General features: G+C 40.0%; 1 protein-coding gene across 3 annotated transcripts; it reads left to right on the top strand.

The window, feature by feature from the left end:
- Positions 1 to 7,872: 7,872 nt before the first annotated feature.
- Positions 7,873 to 12,857, top strand: LOC308393650 (uncharacterized protein). Of its 3 annotated transcripts, none has more exons than XM_080877604.1 (5): positions 7,873 to 8,317; positions 10,203 to 10,292; positions 10,629 to 10,787; positions 11,111 to 11,206; positions 11,617 to 12,857. In XM_080877604.1, exons 3-5 carry the CDS (start codon positions 10,755 to 10,757, stop codon positions 11,902 to 11,904), a joined length of 417 nt encoding a protein of 138 aa, XP_080733730.1. In that variant the 5' UTR covers positions 7,873 to 8,317; positions 10,203 to 10,292; positions 10,629 to 10,754; the 3' UTR covers positions 11,905 to 12,857. The 3 variants fall into 3 exon arrangements, with proteins under 3 accessions (XP_080733730.1, XP_080733729.1, XP_080733731.1); XM_080877603.1 differs by having other exon boundaries at positions 10,203 to 10,324; XM_080877605.1 differs by having other exon boundaries at positions 10,203 to 10,371.
- The last annotated feature ends 4,216 nt before the right edge of the window (positions 12,858 to 17,073 follow it).

Here is a 17,073-nt window from a genome sequence, read left to right as displayed (position 1 = left end):
TGACCCTCTTTCAAACCTAAACACAAAAGCCAATACTTACCTGCATGAATGCTTAAAAGTCAATTCTCGGCTGGCAGATCTAACAGCAAGCGATGAAGCCGAACTCGGCTCATGCAAAGAGAAGACGTGGTTGACAGACAGTCACGTGCTTTGTAATTCTCATTCGACGTTGCTGCCTTCGATTTCTTGTTGAATTCTGCCTGGCTGATGCTCATAGCGCTAATAAGCTATCCAATGTTCTCTAGGGCCCAAGCTTGACATCTCTTTGTGGTTGCCGGGCTATTATTATAAATACCTGAACATAATAAGAGCCCAGGCTGCAGACGAGTGAAGACATCCAATCAGCCAGCGGAGGGGAAAGATATTGCTGGCTGGGCCCAGCAGCTCATTAGTGAGCAGGTCCAGTTATCCTTTTTGACAACTCGGAAATGTCTAAGCTCACCATAGATGCATTATTCCTGACATTCCTCAACCAATCAGGCCAAGCGGAGAGCCATGGGAGTCACATTTGACAAAGACATGCCTGTAACTGTTGAATTATTCAAGGGTAAAAGTTCACAGGTTAGTTGCATTTGAGCATGAAGTTGGTATTTGATTCATAAATTGATAATGATACATCGAGGGAAATAATCTTGATAACAACAATGTGGATTTACGTGTATGTAGAGTCATCTGAAAATAAGTGTTTTTCACAGGACTCTTACTGCTTCCATTGGACTTACAAAGGTAAGTAGCAGCCAGGTGCTGCTAATCAAATGCACTTGAATAACTGATCGTTAACAAGTGTGAGCACCTCTATAAAAGCAGAAGTTTTGTCACTTTGCTGATCTGGAACATTCGGGTGTGTGTTAACACAATGGTATGATCTACCCAGGAGTGGATCTTCTAGCAACTTCACCTGAAGTTGAAGGCAACGCTCAAGTAAAACTTATTTTTCCATTAGTCTTTTAGTTTGTAAAGATGCAAGTTTTCAAAACAATGCCATGCTCATACACTTCAGTCTGTTTATAATTGTTCTGTAACTTTTAACACACTGAGGTTTAGAGTCTGAAATGTTGCTCATGTCATTTGGACAGATGAGACCAAAGTGGGGATGTTTGATTGTCATGTGCAGCGCTGCTTTTGAAGGAATACAAACAGCACATCAGCACAAACACATCAGATCAGCTGTGAAGCACAGTGGTAGATTGGTGATGACTGTTTTGCAGCCACAGGCCATGGACACCTTGCAGTCATTGCTTGACCATGAACTCCTCTGTATATCAAAGTATTCAAGAGTCAGAAGTGAGGCCTTCTGTCTGATAGTTAAAGCTTGGCTAAAACTGGGTCATGCAACAAGACAATCCTCCCAAGCAAAAAGTGTTGCAGGTAGAGAGCTGTGCATAAAAAATGGCCACAAACCTCAATGGGCCCCATAGAAGAGCGGGCAGAAATTCCTCCATAACAATGCGAGAGTCTGATGAAGACATACAATTAGTTCAGTGTTCCTAAAGGAGGTCGTCACAATCTTTGTGAACCACTTGGCCATCATTTGACAACATATAAGAGCGCGACAGCAGAATGAGCAATGACAAGTATGAAAGTTGTATTGATTATCAGACTGAGGAAGCAGTGATAAATGGATTTTTCTACCATTTGGTTCACGTTTTGAGAAGATTGTCTTTTAAAGACAGACCTGATCTTTAAGAAAAAGGGTCTTGAACTTAGATTTTTTTTCCAAGAAAGAAATGTTCAGAGATTGATGCCGGTCGAGGTAATGCTCTGTGTCACAAACCTCACGCTGATATCTCTCATGTCCTCCCACCGCTTCCTCGCACCTGCTCTCTCTCCCTCTTACACTCTTCAGCCGTCCACTCAAATCACTTTGATGGCGATATGCAGTCATGCATGAGAGGGCCATCGTAACATGAGCACTAAAAAAGAAAAAGGTAAATGACTTGCATCCAGGTACCCGCCCTCAGACTAAATTAGCCGAGACAAGGGTATGACTTTTGCAGGTCGAGGGCCAAGCTTAAAGCTAAAATAGCAAATGTCACATCAGAGTAATTATTAGTAGCTCAGTTTGTGAGTCGGTCCAGCCTCGGTTCTCACACCTCTGGGTCTGTGTATTTGTATTCTGCTGAAAGAGAACGAGAAAGAAAACAAAACTGATGAGGTGAAGGTTTGTCGATTGCTGCGAGAGATTTGAAAGGTTGAATTTTACCTCAACAACCCCAAAAAAGTCCTGTAAAATTATATAAATGCCATTTTTACAAGTATTTTAAAGCTCAACATGATATCTGAAAAGATTGCAGCTATTTTTGTTTTAAATTCTGTGAAAAATTTACTCTCTACGGGAAGTTCATTACCTGACGATGGAAGAAGCGTTATTGATGGGTGAATTTCTCCCACTCGGACAGGAAAGGCCTCAACTCATTATTTATTTTCCACTCAGAAGCCAGAGATAAAATGGCTGCCGGTTTGACAGTGATGTACGAGCATCTCAGCGAGGGAAAATCCACGGTGCTGATCCTCAGAATATAAACAACAATAATAGGCAAGAATCTAATCGAAAGTAATTAAAAACAAAATGAATAAAACCCAAAGCGAGGAGGGGCAAACACCGGCCTAGCCCTACAGGGACGATAACCCAAGGGAGGAAGGCTGGGACAAGATGGGTGAGGAAGAAAATGCAGCAGATTTCATTCTCATTTGCTAATTGAGGAGATAATGTAAATCATTCTCAGAGTCGGTGGAATAAACGGCCCTTAAAAAAACAAGAGAGAGAAGGGGAGGCGGGGGGATCAATGGGGTTTCCAAAGTGCCTGCTCACATGGTGTCCCATCCTGGGGTTTGCGTTGCCTCTGGTCGTCTAAGATTGATCGTTTTAATTGTGGTAAAGGTTAATAACTGATCTGCAGGGAGGCAGAGGGGCTTCAGGACATGTAGCGCTTTCTGGAAAACTATATTCCATCAGTGAGAGACCGGTATGTGTTTAGTGAGGGTAAGAAGACATTGCAACACAGACATGTTCAAGGGAATTGGTGAAAAATGCCATTATTAAGCAGCCTAGTGGCTGTGCACTCAAGGTCTCTGAGCACTGAAGCTCTCGTTTCCTCAGTCCTTATGAATTCACCTTCACATTTTCACTTTTTCTCATGTTCCACTGAAGTGAGGAGGATTAGAAAATGATGTAGACACAAACCAAATTTTCACTGAGCATTTATTGGTTAAATGAGCTTAAACAGATCAAGAAAGAAGTTAAAATGCTGATATCATTCTCGTTTGCTTGCTTCTGGAAGAAGCGAGCAGATACATAAATGAGCAAACAAAAACCCAGCCTATCATATAATCGAAAGGCAACAGTGAGGTGGATCCCTCCCAACTCCAAACCCAGTATTTTCCTAACCCTGTCTCAACGCTCTGAATGCCTATATCTAATCAAGTCTGAACAACTAAATGAAAGTGATAGCACCATTGATAACCTTAAAGAAATACTGCCGGTATTCTCAAAGCGAATGCAGTAACAAGATTGCACATACAAGGTGGGAATTCAGAGATTCTTACAACTGATTCTTTCTCATATGTATCTCTGGGAGTTCTTTTGTCATGAGTAACTCAAATGCACAAACTGATTTGCTCTGATATTCAACGCTGAGGTTTTTCGCTTGATATTGAAATCACCTGACTGCACCTGTGTTTAGAAAACATGGCAACTTTTGTAAATCACCTGTAAAACTAACCACACCTATCAGCTGGTCATTGGGGATTGCCCTGACATGCGAATTTGCCCCATTTAGTAAAGCATAGATAGTGTAAAAGATGGATGTAGCTACTGAGATGTCACGTGCTGATTTCTGAAGTCCCTTTGGAAGCTTTGTGATGAGCACTGCTGCCATTACCATTGGCAAAAGAAAATAAAAGAATAACAATATTAGCTAATAGCATGTGATTACAGTTACATGCTATCCCAGATGACAAGATAAAAAACATTGGTCTAATCTTTTATGAAACAGAACATGAAAGAAATGACTGAACCCAGGAACTCTTCTGGAAAGTGTTTACAAAAGTCAAGAAAGCTGCTTCTTCATAGACATCAATAGAACTGGAAGTCTTTTCGCAACCACAGCTATCGCCATCTGGTGGCCGTGGGATAGAATGCAGATTTAAGGCACATTGGTTTTGTTTTTCTGACTTGGCACTACAAACATCTTTTGTAAAGGTGACACATGAGCAACATCTAATAAAACCATAAAACATACCTTTTTGTAAAGTTTAAAAAGGTATACTGTCTATACTATGCATAGCATCCTTGTAGCATCGGAGTCAAGGCACATATCTGCAGAGGTTCATGGTTCAAATCTTTGGTGCATCTTCTAATCAGCCCAACTCCCCATCTCTCCTCATGTCTCCTCACTGTCAATTCATTGCAAAATACAAAGAAAAGATAGAAATGGAAAACAGCAGTGAGGCTGTAATCGTATTAGTCATGGAGCAATGCACACACAGTGTTTATGCTTTAAACAAATAACTGGAGTTTCAGTCACTAAAAGCTGCACACAGAGTATTTAGTCATTCAGAAAGCAGTCCCAGCGTCTCAGAAACTTCTGTAGCACTTTATTCTCTTTCATCAGGGGAATCTGCGAGATGTGTGGTCTATTCAGGATCACAAAAGGTACAAAGTAACACTCCAAAACACTGGCAGTCTTAGCAGTAACAGCTCTGTCTACTTTTTAAGTCATTGCACAGTCTGTAATAAGAATCAGAGCTGCAGGTGTTTGTTCATTTATCTCTCTGAAGGTCACACTTCTCATTTATACATGTGTGTATAAATGAGTAAAAGGGGCTGCCACAGTGATAGTCAATATTTCAAAGCATTGTTGATTTTGTTTTGTTGCAGAAATATAACCTCAGCTTTTCATTTGAAAGGGAAGCCTGGGAATAAAAGCGGGTTTTAAATATCAGGACACTCTTACAAACCTTGTAGCCGTCAATACTGCTGATTCTTAAATGACGAGCTGCTCTTAGACAGCTGTGTCCTTTCATTCTTCAAGACAATCAATAGAAAATCCCAATCTAAGGCTGTAGTGAAAAAGGTCCTTGGCGTGATTGTGCTGGAAAGGACGAGGGGAAGCCCCTATGAGAGAGTGGGAGGAAGGCTGCTGAGATCGTTTAATCATTGTTCCTCATACATCCACTTATCAGGCTGCAGCAAAACTAGCCTTAATGGCTTGGCTGACTTAGGCAGGATATTATTTCATACATGAGGGAATTAAATTAATGCATGACAGAGTTCAGTCTCCTGGAGAAAAATAATGGGAATCCGGGCAGCTTAAAATATTGGGTTTGTTAATGAATAAATGCAGTTAATCTAAAGCGTGACTCTGAGAACTGTCACCAGAAAAACATCCCCCCCCCCCCCCAAAAAAAACAAACAGGTGCTGACAAGAGACGGGGAATAAAAGAAAGGTAACAAAGCCGAAAGGAAAACACCACGTTTGCTTTAAACACTGTGATTTCCCTCGCATTACAACCAACGTCCATCACAAGCGGTACAACCGTGAAGAGCCGCATATGCGTACATAACGGCTGTCAGACTCTCCCCAGTGGAGGGTTTAGATGAAGGTCAACCCGTTGTTTTCTCTAGCACTGTCATTATCTGACAGGGAGGGACAGATAAGGGGTCACCGATAATAAATGCCTCGCCATGATTGGAAATAATCTTGACAAGAGCCTCTTCAACGGTCCCGAAAAGTCTGACAGCTAAACAGAATTGGAAATGACGTGTTTTTGGCTGCGCCAGTCTCACACTGTACAGTCAAAATCTTTAATAAAACTGCAAGCGGTGCAGCTGATGAAGAACAATATATGCAAGCAGCTCATAACTGCTTCTCGCTGGTCAGGGTAACACTTGTGCAACCTTTACCTCGGAGGAAAGATTAAATTTGTCTCTATAATAAATTTTACTACAATTATTATTTGACTATACTACAGTCTCACCAGGGAAAACAGCAGTTGGAGACTGCGGCATGGCCATAATATTAGGATCTTGTTGCCTGGTGGCTCTAAAGATGGCTACCAGGTTGTGACCGCTCATCTATCATCTCCAAAGTGACTTTGGTGTGTCAAGACCTTTCTTTTATACAGAAATATAACCCGTATATAACCTTTTGAACGTTACATGGGGGGGCAAAGGAAGGGCAAAAGGTCTAGGCAGGGTGGCATCCCCTATATGTATAATATAATATAACTATTTATTGTATCATTATCTCTTCTAAGAAAACAAAGACAGTTTTTAGGTTGGTAGGTTTAGACGATTCGTTTTTACAAGTATTTTAAGGACATAGTTGGGGATGCAAGGCTCTGCAGCAGTAGGGGCAGTTGCCTCCCTTTGCCCCTCTGTAGATCCGCCTTTGACTCACTGTCTGGATCTCTGGCTGTTCTACTTGCTTTAAGTGTGCTTGTACTTATGTTAAAATATTTTAAAAGGGGCGAATGCTCTTTTAAAAGTTCCATATATATCTTTTCAGAGCAGTCCAAACTTCATTGCCATGCCGTGGGTCTATAGTTAGACTCGTCCATAGATATTCCTACACTGGACCTGAACAATATTCTCCTAAATTACTGCAAAAACATGTAGAAAGCTGAAATTCAGCACTTTAACCACTGTCAGTGTTGAATCTTATATTCAATTGTTCTCTAGGACAAAGCCAATCAATAGAAAATCTATCACTGTCCAAAACCTTGGAGTCTGCACTCTATATTCTGGTCTGGTTCAATGAGCAAAAGTTGCTCTTTGAGTCACATTAAAGTTTGAATATATATTTCAAAACGAGCCGTGTGTGATTCAGTTTAGCTATAAAAAGAGGCAGCATGCATCATTGTCTCCATTTATCTTGTTAGGCACACACTGTTAATTTAATCCAATGATTTGTTTGGTTTTAGAGGAAAGTGATTTCTTCCAGGTGTTCACATAAAGCAGAAAATGAAAAGAAATGACTCTAAATGGAAAAAAATAGTGGTAATCAAGACTTCCAGCTATGTGTAGTCATGAGCCTATTCCAGGAAGTTTAGATACACTTTGTACTGCAGTACAGAATCGGGACACGGTGTCAGATATGTGCAGAAAATATCATTCGATATTATCAAACCTGTTCCCTGTTATCACTGAATCTGCACAATGAGGCCTTTATCCATGACAACGTGATGGATCGGCAATGCTACGGGAGAAAGTGCTTACTGAGACTGAGATCAAATGCCACAATCGAGATTGTAAGATTCATGGGCAATTTCTGGAGTGTTTGCAAAAAAGTTTATCCCTCACGTGTGAACTGTGAGTCGGAGTTTTGAATTTTCAGTTCTATTAACATTGGCTGACTTTTGTTATGGTCTGGAGACAAACTGCAGGAGGGAGGGTCATTAATCTGTGTTTTTTCTCTATTCAAAACTGGGGATTGCAATCAATATTTTGTATCTCATGGCAGAGTAGGCAAACCCTGGAGGATAAAGCATGTATGGGGATAAACGGTAACCCTTTGGGGCTTTACTGTCAGCATGCAAACAAAGGCCTTGGAAGTTGAGTGCACCAGAGCAAGAGAGTACAGAAACCAAAACTGGAGTTGTGCTGCCAGTGTAGTCACCTTGGCGGTCTTCGTATGTCCTCCAGGGATAATCCTGCAGAGGAATAAGTTTGCGAGGTTGAGCAGATGCTCACCTTTGTCCGTCCTTCTCCTTTTTCTGCACTCTGTTAAGACAACTGCTGATTAGGAGCAGCTGTGCCGAGGTACACAGGTGTGGGTCATTAGAGGCAATTATCAAATCCCAGAATTCCTACTCCGTACTGTGTCACTGAGTCTTTCACGGAAAAACTCTTCAACACTGTAAAAACGATAACTAGCAATTGTTGATTTCACTAAAGTTTTTAAATTAAACTGACTTAGAAATAAAACTTTCCATTTACAACCTAAAAAAGCTTGTCTACCCAACAAATTTCTTTCATTGTTGTCCTAACTAAGATTTTCTAGACAGCATAACAAAGATTATCAACTTTTGAGCAGAGTTTCTGAGTCAAGTTGGGAACCAGTGGGAAACCCCGTAGATGACTGGCACATGTGGTCTGAACAAGTTTGAACTAAACCAAACGGACTTTCAACTGAGCTTGAGCAGACCTGAGCTGTGTGATAGTGGTTTACCATGTGTTCTAGACTAAAAACCTCCTAAGAAAATTTGAACCATCGTGGCTAGATTTGGATGTAAAATGCAATTTTTCGACCATTGAGGATTTTCACTTCTGCAGTTTTGGACAGGTGCTGGAGCTGCCGACCATTTACCCTAGCAGGTAAGCTAACTACATGTGTTATTAAGATTTTCTACAAGCGCCTAGGCTGCATCCTCCTGAGGACCCGGGAGGATGGAACTAGTAAAACACTGAAAAAGGCCAACTATAGCATTTTTAAGTTATCTAAGTGACTTAATTGACCCCCCCCCCCCCCCCCCCCCCCCCCCCCTTGGCTAGCTATCGAGCTGGTGGGTAACAGACGTCTCCGAAAGCGTCGGAGCACTTTTGCAAATATATGTTGTCTTAATAAACTGAACAGATATTAGCAATTTACACAGCTACATTAACGCCTGAAAATATCTTAAAAGTTTATTTTGTGACCCAGAAAGAGTAATATTAAAACTAATTCCACAGATAGAATTTGCACATGCGCAATAAGGATCGGGGAGTCCGATCCGTAACTTTTTTCTCTCGTTTTTTTTCTACATTATATTGAAATGTTTCAATATTGCAAACATTTTAAGAGATGCTTATTATAAGGAGGACGTATTTCTCGGACGCATTTAGAGGAGTCCACTATGAATTTGGGCAGCCTTCGTCGCGCCGCTGTGTCGTAATCGGGCTACAAGCAGCCTCTGAAGGTTTTAGCTCAGAGAAAGACTTCAGTAGATTCATTGCTGGACATCTCTATAATGACTTTACTGTGAAATGGGAAAATGTTGTATTTTGTTTCTTTCGAAGGCAAAAACAAGAAGATGTTTACTTTAAACTTATTAGTTATCTTAGCTAAATTTTATTTTCACAAATGCAAATACAGTAACAAAAAACCTAATTTTAAACATTACTATAATGATGTTTTATGTTACATAAAATTGATTAGTGGATCACTTAACAAAAAGGCTATGAAAACTATTACCATTTGTAGTAATTACAAATTATTTGAATGTATGTAATTCTTTGTATTACACCCCCTGGCATATGTTAATTTTGTTCTGATTGTATACATGTTCTGTATACTGTTTCTTAATAAAGTTTAATATTTAAAAAAAAAAAAAAGGTTTTAGCTCAGAGTAGTGGCCAGCGCAAAAAGTAATGTTTAATGTTAAACACTCTGAAATTCAGACAGACATCACTAAATGACGGTATCTCACACTGGCTTTTTACAGCACTTCTGCCATGGTAAAACTTATTAGCTTATTACCCGTTTTGTAACCAGTTTCAATGTTATCTTTGCATGAAAACGTTATGTTAACCTTGACAACAAACTGGGCCAAGCACGCGTTGTCATGGAGACTCTTTCATGGGTCGGTGTAGGATATGTGCGCCAATTATATGACAGTGATATAAGTAACTTGCATATTGTCTAATATTTGTCTAATATTGTTTTTTCACTTTTTCAATAGTCACCGTTTATCCGGTGCAGCACTGTTACTTTAAAGTAATGTTTAAAGCTGACTTGACAGTTTGTCAGCTGGTGTAAGATTGCCTAATGTACTGTAAGTTAATTGTCACACGCAAATTAAAGTTGTACTTCATGCTCTGTATTATAAGATTGCTACATTTTCAGAGCTTTTTACATAGTGGGGAAGGAGACAATATTAAAGGAATGATTGTGTGTTGCTGATGTATACTGTGTTACAGATAGTATTAATTTTTCTATAGTTATTGCATTTTTTTATCATAGTAACAAAAAATGTTTGAATTCAAGCTTGCATTTATGTTACATGTCATGTATGTTATCAATCATATACTTGATATAGTAGACAAGTGGTCATATGTAAGTTAATATGATTCCTTACATATTTTTTTCATGATGTCTCTGGTTTTGGCTTGTTGATGTATTCAGCTCCTGCATCTATGGATTCCTTCTGTGTGTTAGATATGGATGTTTTATCCCATTGCAAAAGTGCTTTTGGCAAAATTGACTATGTCTCTTGTGTTTCAGGGGTGGAGTTCATGCAGTGCCGATTTTGCAAATTCACAAGCTCCAGTCAAGAGACTCTTTTGAAACATTTCCGCCTTCATCACGGACAAGGTGCACATTGGCCATGCATTCACACAGACTGTGTATGTGTATTTAAAACACCTGGAGCATTACGATCACACCTCTCAAGGTCACACTCAATAGTAAAAATCCACAAAAATTCCACATTTCAGTGTGAACATAATATATATTTGCATATTGATACTGTTTTTTGTGGAGGGTGTTTCTATTCCTGTGCAAAATGTGTATTCATGAGAGATTTTTGAAGTAGGTTTTGCGGTTGATAACACAGTCAGGCATATAACATGGTGCAGACTGTACAAGGCAGCTACCCAGAAATTTTCTGTGCTGAATAAATGGCAATATTTTGGTTATTGTCTTGTTTAGATATCTGAAGAATTTCATCGGATCACAAGCAAAGACCTCCTGGGGACGTTCAATGCATCCCTGGACAAATTTGTGCCTGGCCTGCTGAAACTATACCGGTCTAAGAAGGGAGCTCTTGGTGAGGAGATGGAAGACATCTTGGATAAACTTGATGAACAGGTAAGTGCTCCTTTACCTGACATTTTTAGAAGAGAGTATACCTTTGTCATAACAGAAAAAAATGTTGGCTTCAGCCAAAACACATCAATGGAAATGAATGTCATCAGTCATTACTTTGTTTTTATTTGGCGGTATTTTATTTAATTTGTAAAAAGAAAGTAAAATTGTTAAAATGGTGTTTTGTTTTTTTAAGTTTTACATGTTGCTGGGCCTGATCTGTATTTTATTTTCATTACTATAAGAGTTCTGATTTTGCATTGTGTGTAGGTACACCACGTTACTATACTAATTTAAATGTCTGTTTTCCACTGAATACTCTTTAGACATCTGACATTGTGTCCCACCAAAAGACAGCAGCACTGAGAGGCCTGCCCATTTTCCTCGGAGAGGATGCAACACAGGTTTTCCTGAAGTGCTTAGTAAGTACAAAAAAGTAATGCAAGAAAAACTAGTTGCTATGAGATGTTTTTAAAAGATGATTTAATCCAAAATGGAAATGTACACTTCCTCAGTGCAGTCCAGATAATTTTATGGTGAGGATTGCAGTTGTCATAACTCTCGCTGCTTTTTTTTCTGCTGAGGAGCACCTGGGCATTGTTAGCGGGTGTTCAACAGCAGAAAATATTTTTGTACAAAACTCATCACAAGGTTGGTTGGTGAAAGATATTGTGCCGTTAATTAAAGGAAAATAAGCTTTTTCTTTTTAAAACCTCCATGAGTCAAATGAGCATCATGGTATAGAGGTTAAAGTTAAGATCTTTAGAAATGTATTTTGTCTTTAATTTTTCTTAGCTTTCAATAATTCATATTTTACTTTTCTTCTCTTCAGGACACTGACATTTTGGAACCAGTGTTGAACGGTGCATCAGTTGCCATCCTCACCATCCTGCAAGATGACGATGCCGATACGTCTGTGCGAGAACAGGCTGTTGTGTTGGAAGGGGACATCGTGCTACATAACATTCCAGACCTCTCTACTGCCTTGGCATACCTCTTTGGCCTTCTGTATGCCCTCAACATTGATTATCCAAAGCAGATGAGTTTACCTTTGAAGCAATTCAGGGCATCTTTTTTGAACTCGGTGGCTCTCGATGCTCACAGCGCACAAGGTCTCTAAAAACAAAGCTTTTGCTGTGACTGTTAACGGGGAAGCCAGACATGAGTTTAACTTGTTCTTAAACATGTTCAAGTGCATTGTAGAGTCATGTAAAAAACAAAACAAAACCCAGTAGTTCAACCCCTTTCCCTCTATATAATCGTTCATTTTACCTGATAGTTCACTGTTCATTGATGGTAACATTTCTAATAACTTTTGACTTCTGTAGTTCATCATAGTGAGCCCATGTAAAATGTCAATGTCTGGGTACAAAGGCAATTGTTTGTTGCACTACCCTATTTAGTGTGCAATAGTTAAGTTAAGCTTTTACAGGACAGTCAGGGTGTGAACGTGAATGACTAAGCTGCTGGACACTTTTCTTTTTTTCTGGACTCTGGAATTTTAATGTCTCTGCTGGGGTGCTCAAAGCACCCTAAAGAAACTGGCAACACGTTTTTTTCTGTTTGTTTGCTTTTTTACAGAAATTCACCCCACTGCCCATGACCTTCTGAAATATACTGAAAGCACTGTTGAAAAAAATAAATACGTTTTTACATAACATTCAGTTGTGCTTTGTTTTATTCTATATCTGTTTGAGTGTTTTTTCAAGTACGATAACAGCATACATTTTTCTTTATTAATATTGGTAAATTTTCAACTCACTGGAGTAAGAATTGTATGATTATTCAACAAGAATATCTGTGTTTGGTGAATTTAGGAATACATGGCCTTGGAGGGAATGATTGTATGTTAATTCAACAGGAATATCTTTGTTTGGTGAAGGCAGAAATACATGGCATTGAAACCAGAATTTCTTTGTTAGACTTACAGGATTATCCTAATTAGGTGAACAAGTAGATCCAAGTTGGCAGAACATGAAAATATTAGTTAAGTCAACTACAGTTGGCAGAAGTTGAGAAAACTCAAAAATCTCTTGCATCATGTTGCCTTGAAATTTTAAGTTTTCTCAACTTTTTCTTTTTTACAGTGAAGAGCAGAGAGTCTTTAACACAGAAGGTAAGCTAGTGTGCTTGATCATCGGTGTATCACTGTTGATGGCAACTGATATAATATTTGAGGCACTTCAAGACTTTCTATGATGCAGCAACATTCACAAAATGTTTGTGACACTGGCCAATAAGAGCCTGGAGATCAGTAAACAAGCCCTCTTGGTGTGATTCAGAGGATCTGATCTGCCAGTCAGGAACAGTGTTTGTGTACATTCATTACACAGACAAGGATTCGATCCTGTCACTTCCTTCTTGATGATATAACTCAAATCGTAAATGATTAATGTGCAGGCCGGGGCGACGCTGTAGTCTTCATATAAGCAGCTAACCTCACTCTGTGTGTGTCTTATCCAACTCAAATGTCATATGCTATGAACCCAGCCTAAGACGCCCGAGTCTGTGCTACAAATGTAGCTCTATAGCATCAGTTTTGTCCTGTAGATTACACTTTATACAGCCTTACCCATCCATCCAGCTTACCTACAGTCATGTGAAAAAGGGAGGTTTTGGCAGTTTGCTAATCTAGAGCATTTAGGTGTGTGTAAATGGTCTGATCTACTCAGGACTGGAATGTTCCAGCAAATTCACCCCAAAATCCGACCGTGCTATCCTGAGAAAAACTGCAAAAACCCAAGAGCTACATCTCAGACTCTACAGGCTGCAGTTAGCACGTTAAATGGTAAAAGTTCATGATAGTGTATTCAGAAGAAAAAACAAAAGGACCTTTGGAAAGACGAGACTAAAATTAGATGTTTGGCCATGATGCACAGCACCACGTTTGGAGAAAAACAAAAACTTCATACCAACTGAAGCACGGTGGTGGAGGGGTGATGACTTGGGCTTCTTTTGCAGCCACAGGACTTCGGAACCTTGTAGTCACTTCCCATGAACTCCTCTTTGTATGGAAATATTCCAGAGTTAAGCTTGGCCCAAAATGATGTCATGCAACAGGACCATGATCTCAAGCACAGCAGGAAATCTCTCAAATAAAGGTGTTGCAAGGTTTCAGTCAGGGCCTGGACCTCAACCTGATTGAAGTGGAGCCTTAAGAGAGATGTGTACAAATGGATATCTGCGAACCTCAATGAACTGAAGCAGCGTTATAAAGAAGAGTGGGGGAAAATTCCTCCACCATAATATGAGATACTGACAAAGTAATATAGAAAACAATTACTTTAAGATATTGCTGCTAAAGGTGGTTCAACAACATCATGGTGTTTACTTAAGTTTTCACAGTCCTGCACTGAGTCCTGTAAGTCCCTGTACTAAACATCCACATGTCAGCCAACGGCAGATGGCTTCATGAAATGTTAGCGCAAAGAGTTTTAAATGGTCTTGTAGATCAATGTAATGTTAGCATTTAGTTTAACCAAATAGTATTTATGGTGTCATCTTACAAGTCCAGCAATATTTCACCGTCAAGTCCTGCACATCTCTAATCCACAGTCCTCAATACTTCTTTTGATCTGCAGTCCTTCAGCATTTTGTGAATCACACACATACTAAGCCCGTTTTGTGTGAAAACGCCATCAGAGAATCCCGGCACTCACTTTTCATTGTGAGTGACACGTTAACGTCTTTGCTTTTTGATTTTGACTCACTCTGATGTTGAAATACTATTGAGCTGTTGCCTATTGCATCCCCCCCCCCCCCCCCCGCTCTGTCTTTCACCTCCTTCTGGTAGTAGCTGGCCTTGGTGCTGAACCCGCACCATTGTCAGCATCTGCTGGTAAACAGCTGACAACAACGGGGCAGATTAATGCCAAACAGTGAGCAAGCCTGAGGAACGCTTTGCATGTAAAGCAAGTCTAAGTAGGAGAGCAACAAAGAGCTAAAATGCAATGAATTTCTACAATGACCAGTCCGATTCCACACGCACACATATCTGAAATACAAACACCTCATTAGTCAGGCATTTCAGATGCTTTATTTGTACGTGAGAAAACATCCACCGCGCATGCATTTGAATGTGTGCACATATTTTGCTTTAAACATGAGCACACATGTGGTTCCACGCGTTACGGTAAATCCAATTACGGTGTGTGGTCCAGGAGAAATCTCGCCAATGCACAAACACACACACAGGCCACACAGTTAATGAGCCGCGCCGGCACCAGCCACAGTTTTGTCGCCCCTTCTTTTCCTCTTCTCCGAGCATTAATGCATTTCTCTCTCCCCGGCTCCGCGTGTCAAAGGATTACGGTCTCATTTGGAGTTGGTGTTTTTTCCTCGTGTGCCTCTGTCAGGACACTGCCACACTGCAATGAAATGTTAATCTTCACTAAATATTTTTCCAGTTACAGGATGCGACACATGATGCAGTCAAACAAATCCATCTCTACAAACTGCGCCCGTTCGTTCACATACATATATCTTTTGCAGTCATCTTGTAAAATTGTGGATTGGAATTCATTATGATTTCTGGGTTGCATCCTAAAAATCCCATTCTTCCTTCCTTCCTGTCAACTTGAACACACAAATCTCTTTCCTCGTCTCCATGTTCCCTCTCTTTCTGCCTTTCTTTTATACCCCCAGTTATTATAGACTCTTTGATGTCTGGATATTCTTGCGCCTCGCTCAAATAAATGGAGCATTTGGACTAAGAGAGCCTGAAAAAATCAGGGAGAATGGAACCCAGCGAAATGTCATATCCCCACCGTACATTATTTTAGCAAATACACACTCACACACGCACTGCTACTCTCCTAAACAAGTTGTAGAGAGCAAATGAGAGCAAAGCGACACGCTGATGGAAGCAATGAGCCGAGGGAAGGGAGGAGGGCCGGAGCGTGAAAGGTGCAAAAAGATGAAAGCTAGGAACATGAGAGCGCAGAGAAAGGAGACGAGGTGATATATTTACATGTAGCGAAAGAGCGTTTGCTTTTAGGATGAATTTTATGCTGTTTGCTGTCACTTTCTAGACACTCTCCCCTCATCTCATTCTTATTCTCTTATCAGCAGGTCTTCCATTTTTCTCCCCCCTCCTTTCATTTCCTTCCCTCCCTTGCCTACGTTGCTGCCTAGTCATTGGAATTCATTCATTTAATCCTGACAGCTCTGGTAGATACAGCACTTAGTGCTTATTGAGGAGGTAATTCATCTTTAATTCTCCCATCCCCTACTGCAAGTTAGTCATGCCTAAGTGTCTTCACAATGCCATCAAACGTAAGCGCAGCTTTCTTATACACGGACAAAGAGTCAGCAGCTGTACCTCGAAACGAAGTACAAACGATTGCTGGAACTGTAATGGACACACATGCCAGCTTTATACATGCTCTTTAAAAATGAAGTATGCAGCATTAGCAGCTGCTTAAACTTGCAAAATCTTGTAATAACAACAAGCAGCATTTAATTTAGATATATCCATTTAATGAGGATGAAAAGATGCTCGCTTTAAAATGATTTTCGTCAAACGAATCCAAAGGGGGGGGAAAACACTTTATTTCGTGGTGATACTTTCCACCCAAGTTTGTTCAATCTCGCCAGCATTTTTTTTGGTTTCCTTCTCCCAACAGCAAGCTGTAATGAGACACTGTTTGTGACATTGTATGAAGCCTTATTAAAGTATTGTTTACAGCTCTTCGGAGTGGAAAAACTACGGCACAATAAATAACAAGTTCATGCTGTAGCTAGAAAAGAAAATCCAGCCCAACTCTAAATAGTTCTTGGCTTACATAATGCCTCTTATTTAAAGCCTCTGCACAGCTGGTACACCTACACTGAAGTTTTCCCTTATTGTTCCTGATTGGACCGCTTGTCAGGACTGGGAGGGTGTGAATAGGCTGCTGATTGTCTCAATGATTCACCTTTTACTTTTTTGTTTCGCCTGATACAAGTGAAATGAATCCATCTTCACAACACTAAATGCTTAATAACACGAGGAGTTCTCACAGTAGCAAATAATTCCAACGGAAGCGCTAAAAGCTAATATTAACAGTAGCATGCTAAAGCTAGTTCTTTGAGCTGAGTAACCAGTACACTTTATTCAAAACAACACTGGAAGCACTAAATGCTTAATAACACGAGGAGTTCTCACAGTAGCAAATTATTCCAACGGAAGCGCTAAAAGCTAATATTAACAATAGCATGCTAAAGCTAGTTCTTTGAGCTGAGTAACCAGTACACTTTATTCAAAACAACACTGGAAGCACTAAATGCTTAATAACACGAGGAGTTCTCA

This window comes from Rhamphochromis sp. 'chilingali' (genome assembly GCF_963969265.1).
Source record: "Rhamphochromis sp. 'chilingali' genome assembly, chromosome: 1".
Lineage (NCBI taxonomy): Eukaryota > Metazoa > Chordata > Actinopteri > Cichliformes > Cichlidae > Rhamphochromis > Rhamphochromis sp. 'chilingali'.
The sequence above is the reverse complement of the archived record's forward strand: the minus strand, read 5'-3'. Positions and strand labels throughout refer to the sequence as shown.

What these genes read in the sequence shown, in the direction of transcription:
- LOC308393650 (XM_080877603.1), top strand. Translation starts at nt 10,214, where the DNA reads ATGCAGTGCCGATTTTGCAAATTCACAAGCTCCAGTCAAGAGACTCTT. An exon ending in CATGCATTCACACAGACTGT is followed by an intron (nt 10,325 to 10,628) that starts GTATGTGTATTT and finishes TGTCTTGTTTAG; the next exon opens with ATATCTGAAGAATTTCATCG. An exon ending in AGGTTTTCCTGAAGTGCTTA is followed by an intron (nt 11,207 to 11,616) that starts GTAAGTACAAAA and finishes TCTTCTCTTCAG; the next exon opens with GACACTGACATTTTGGAACC.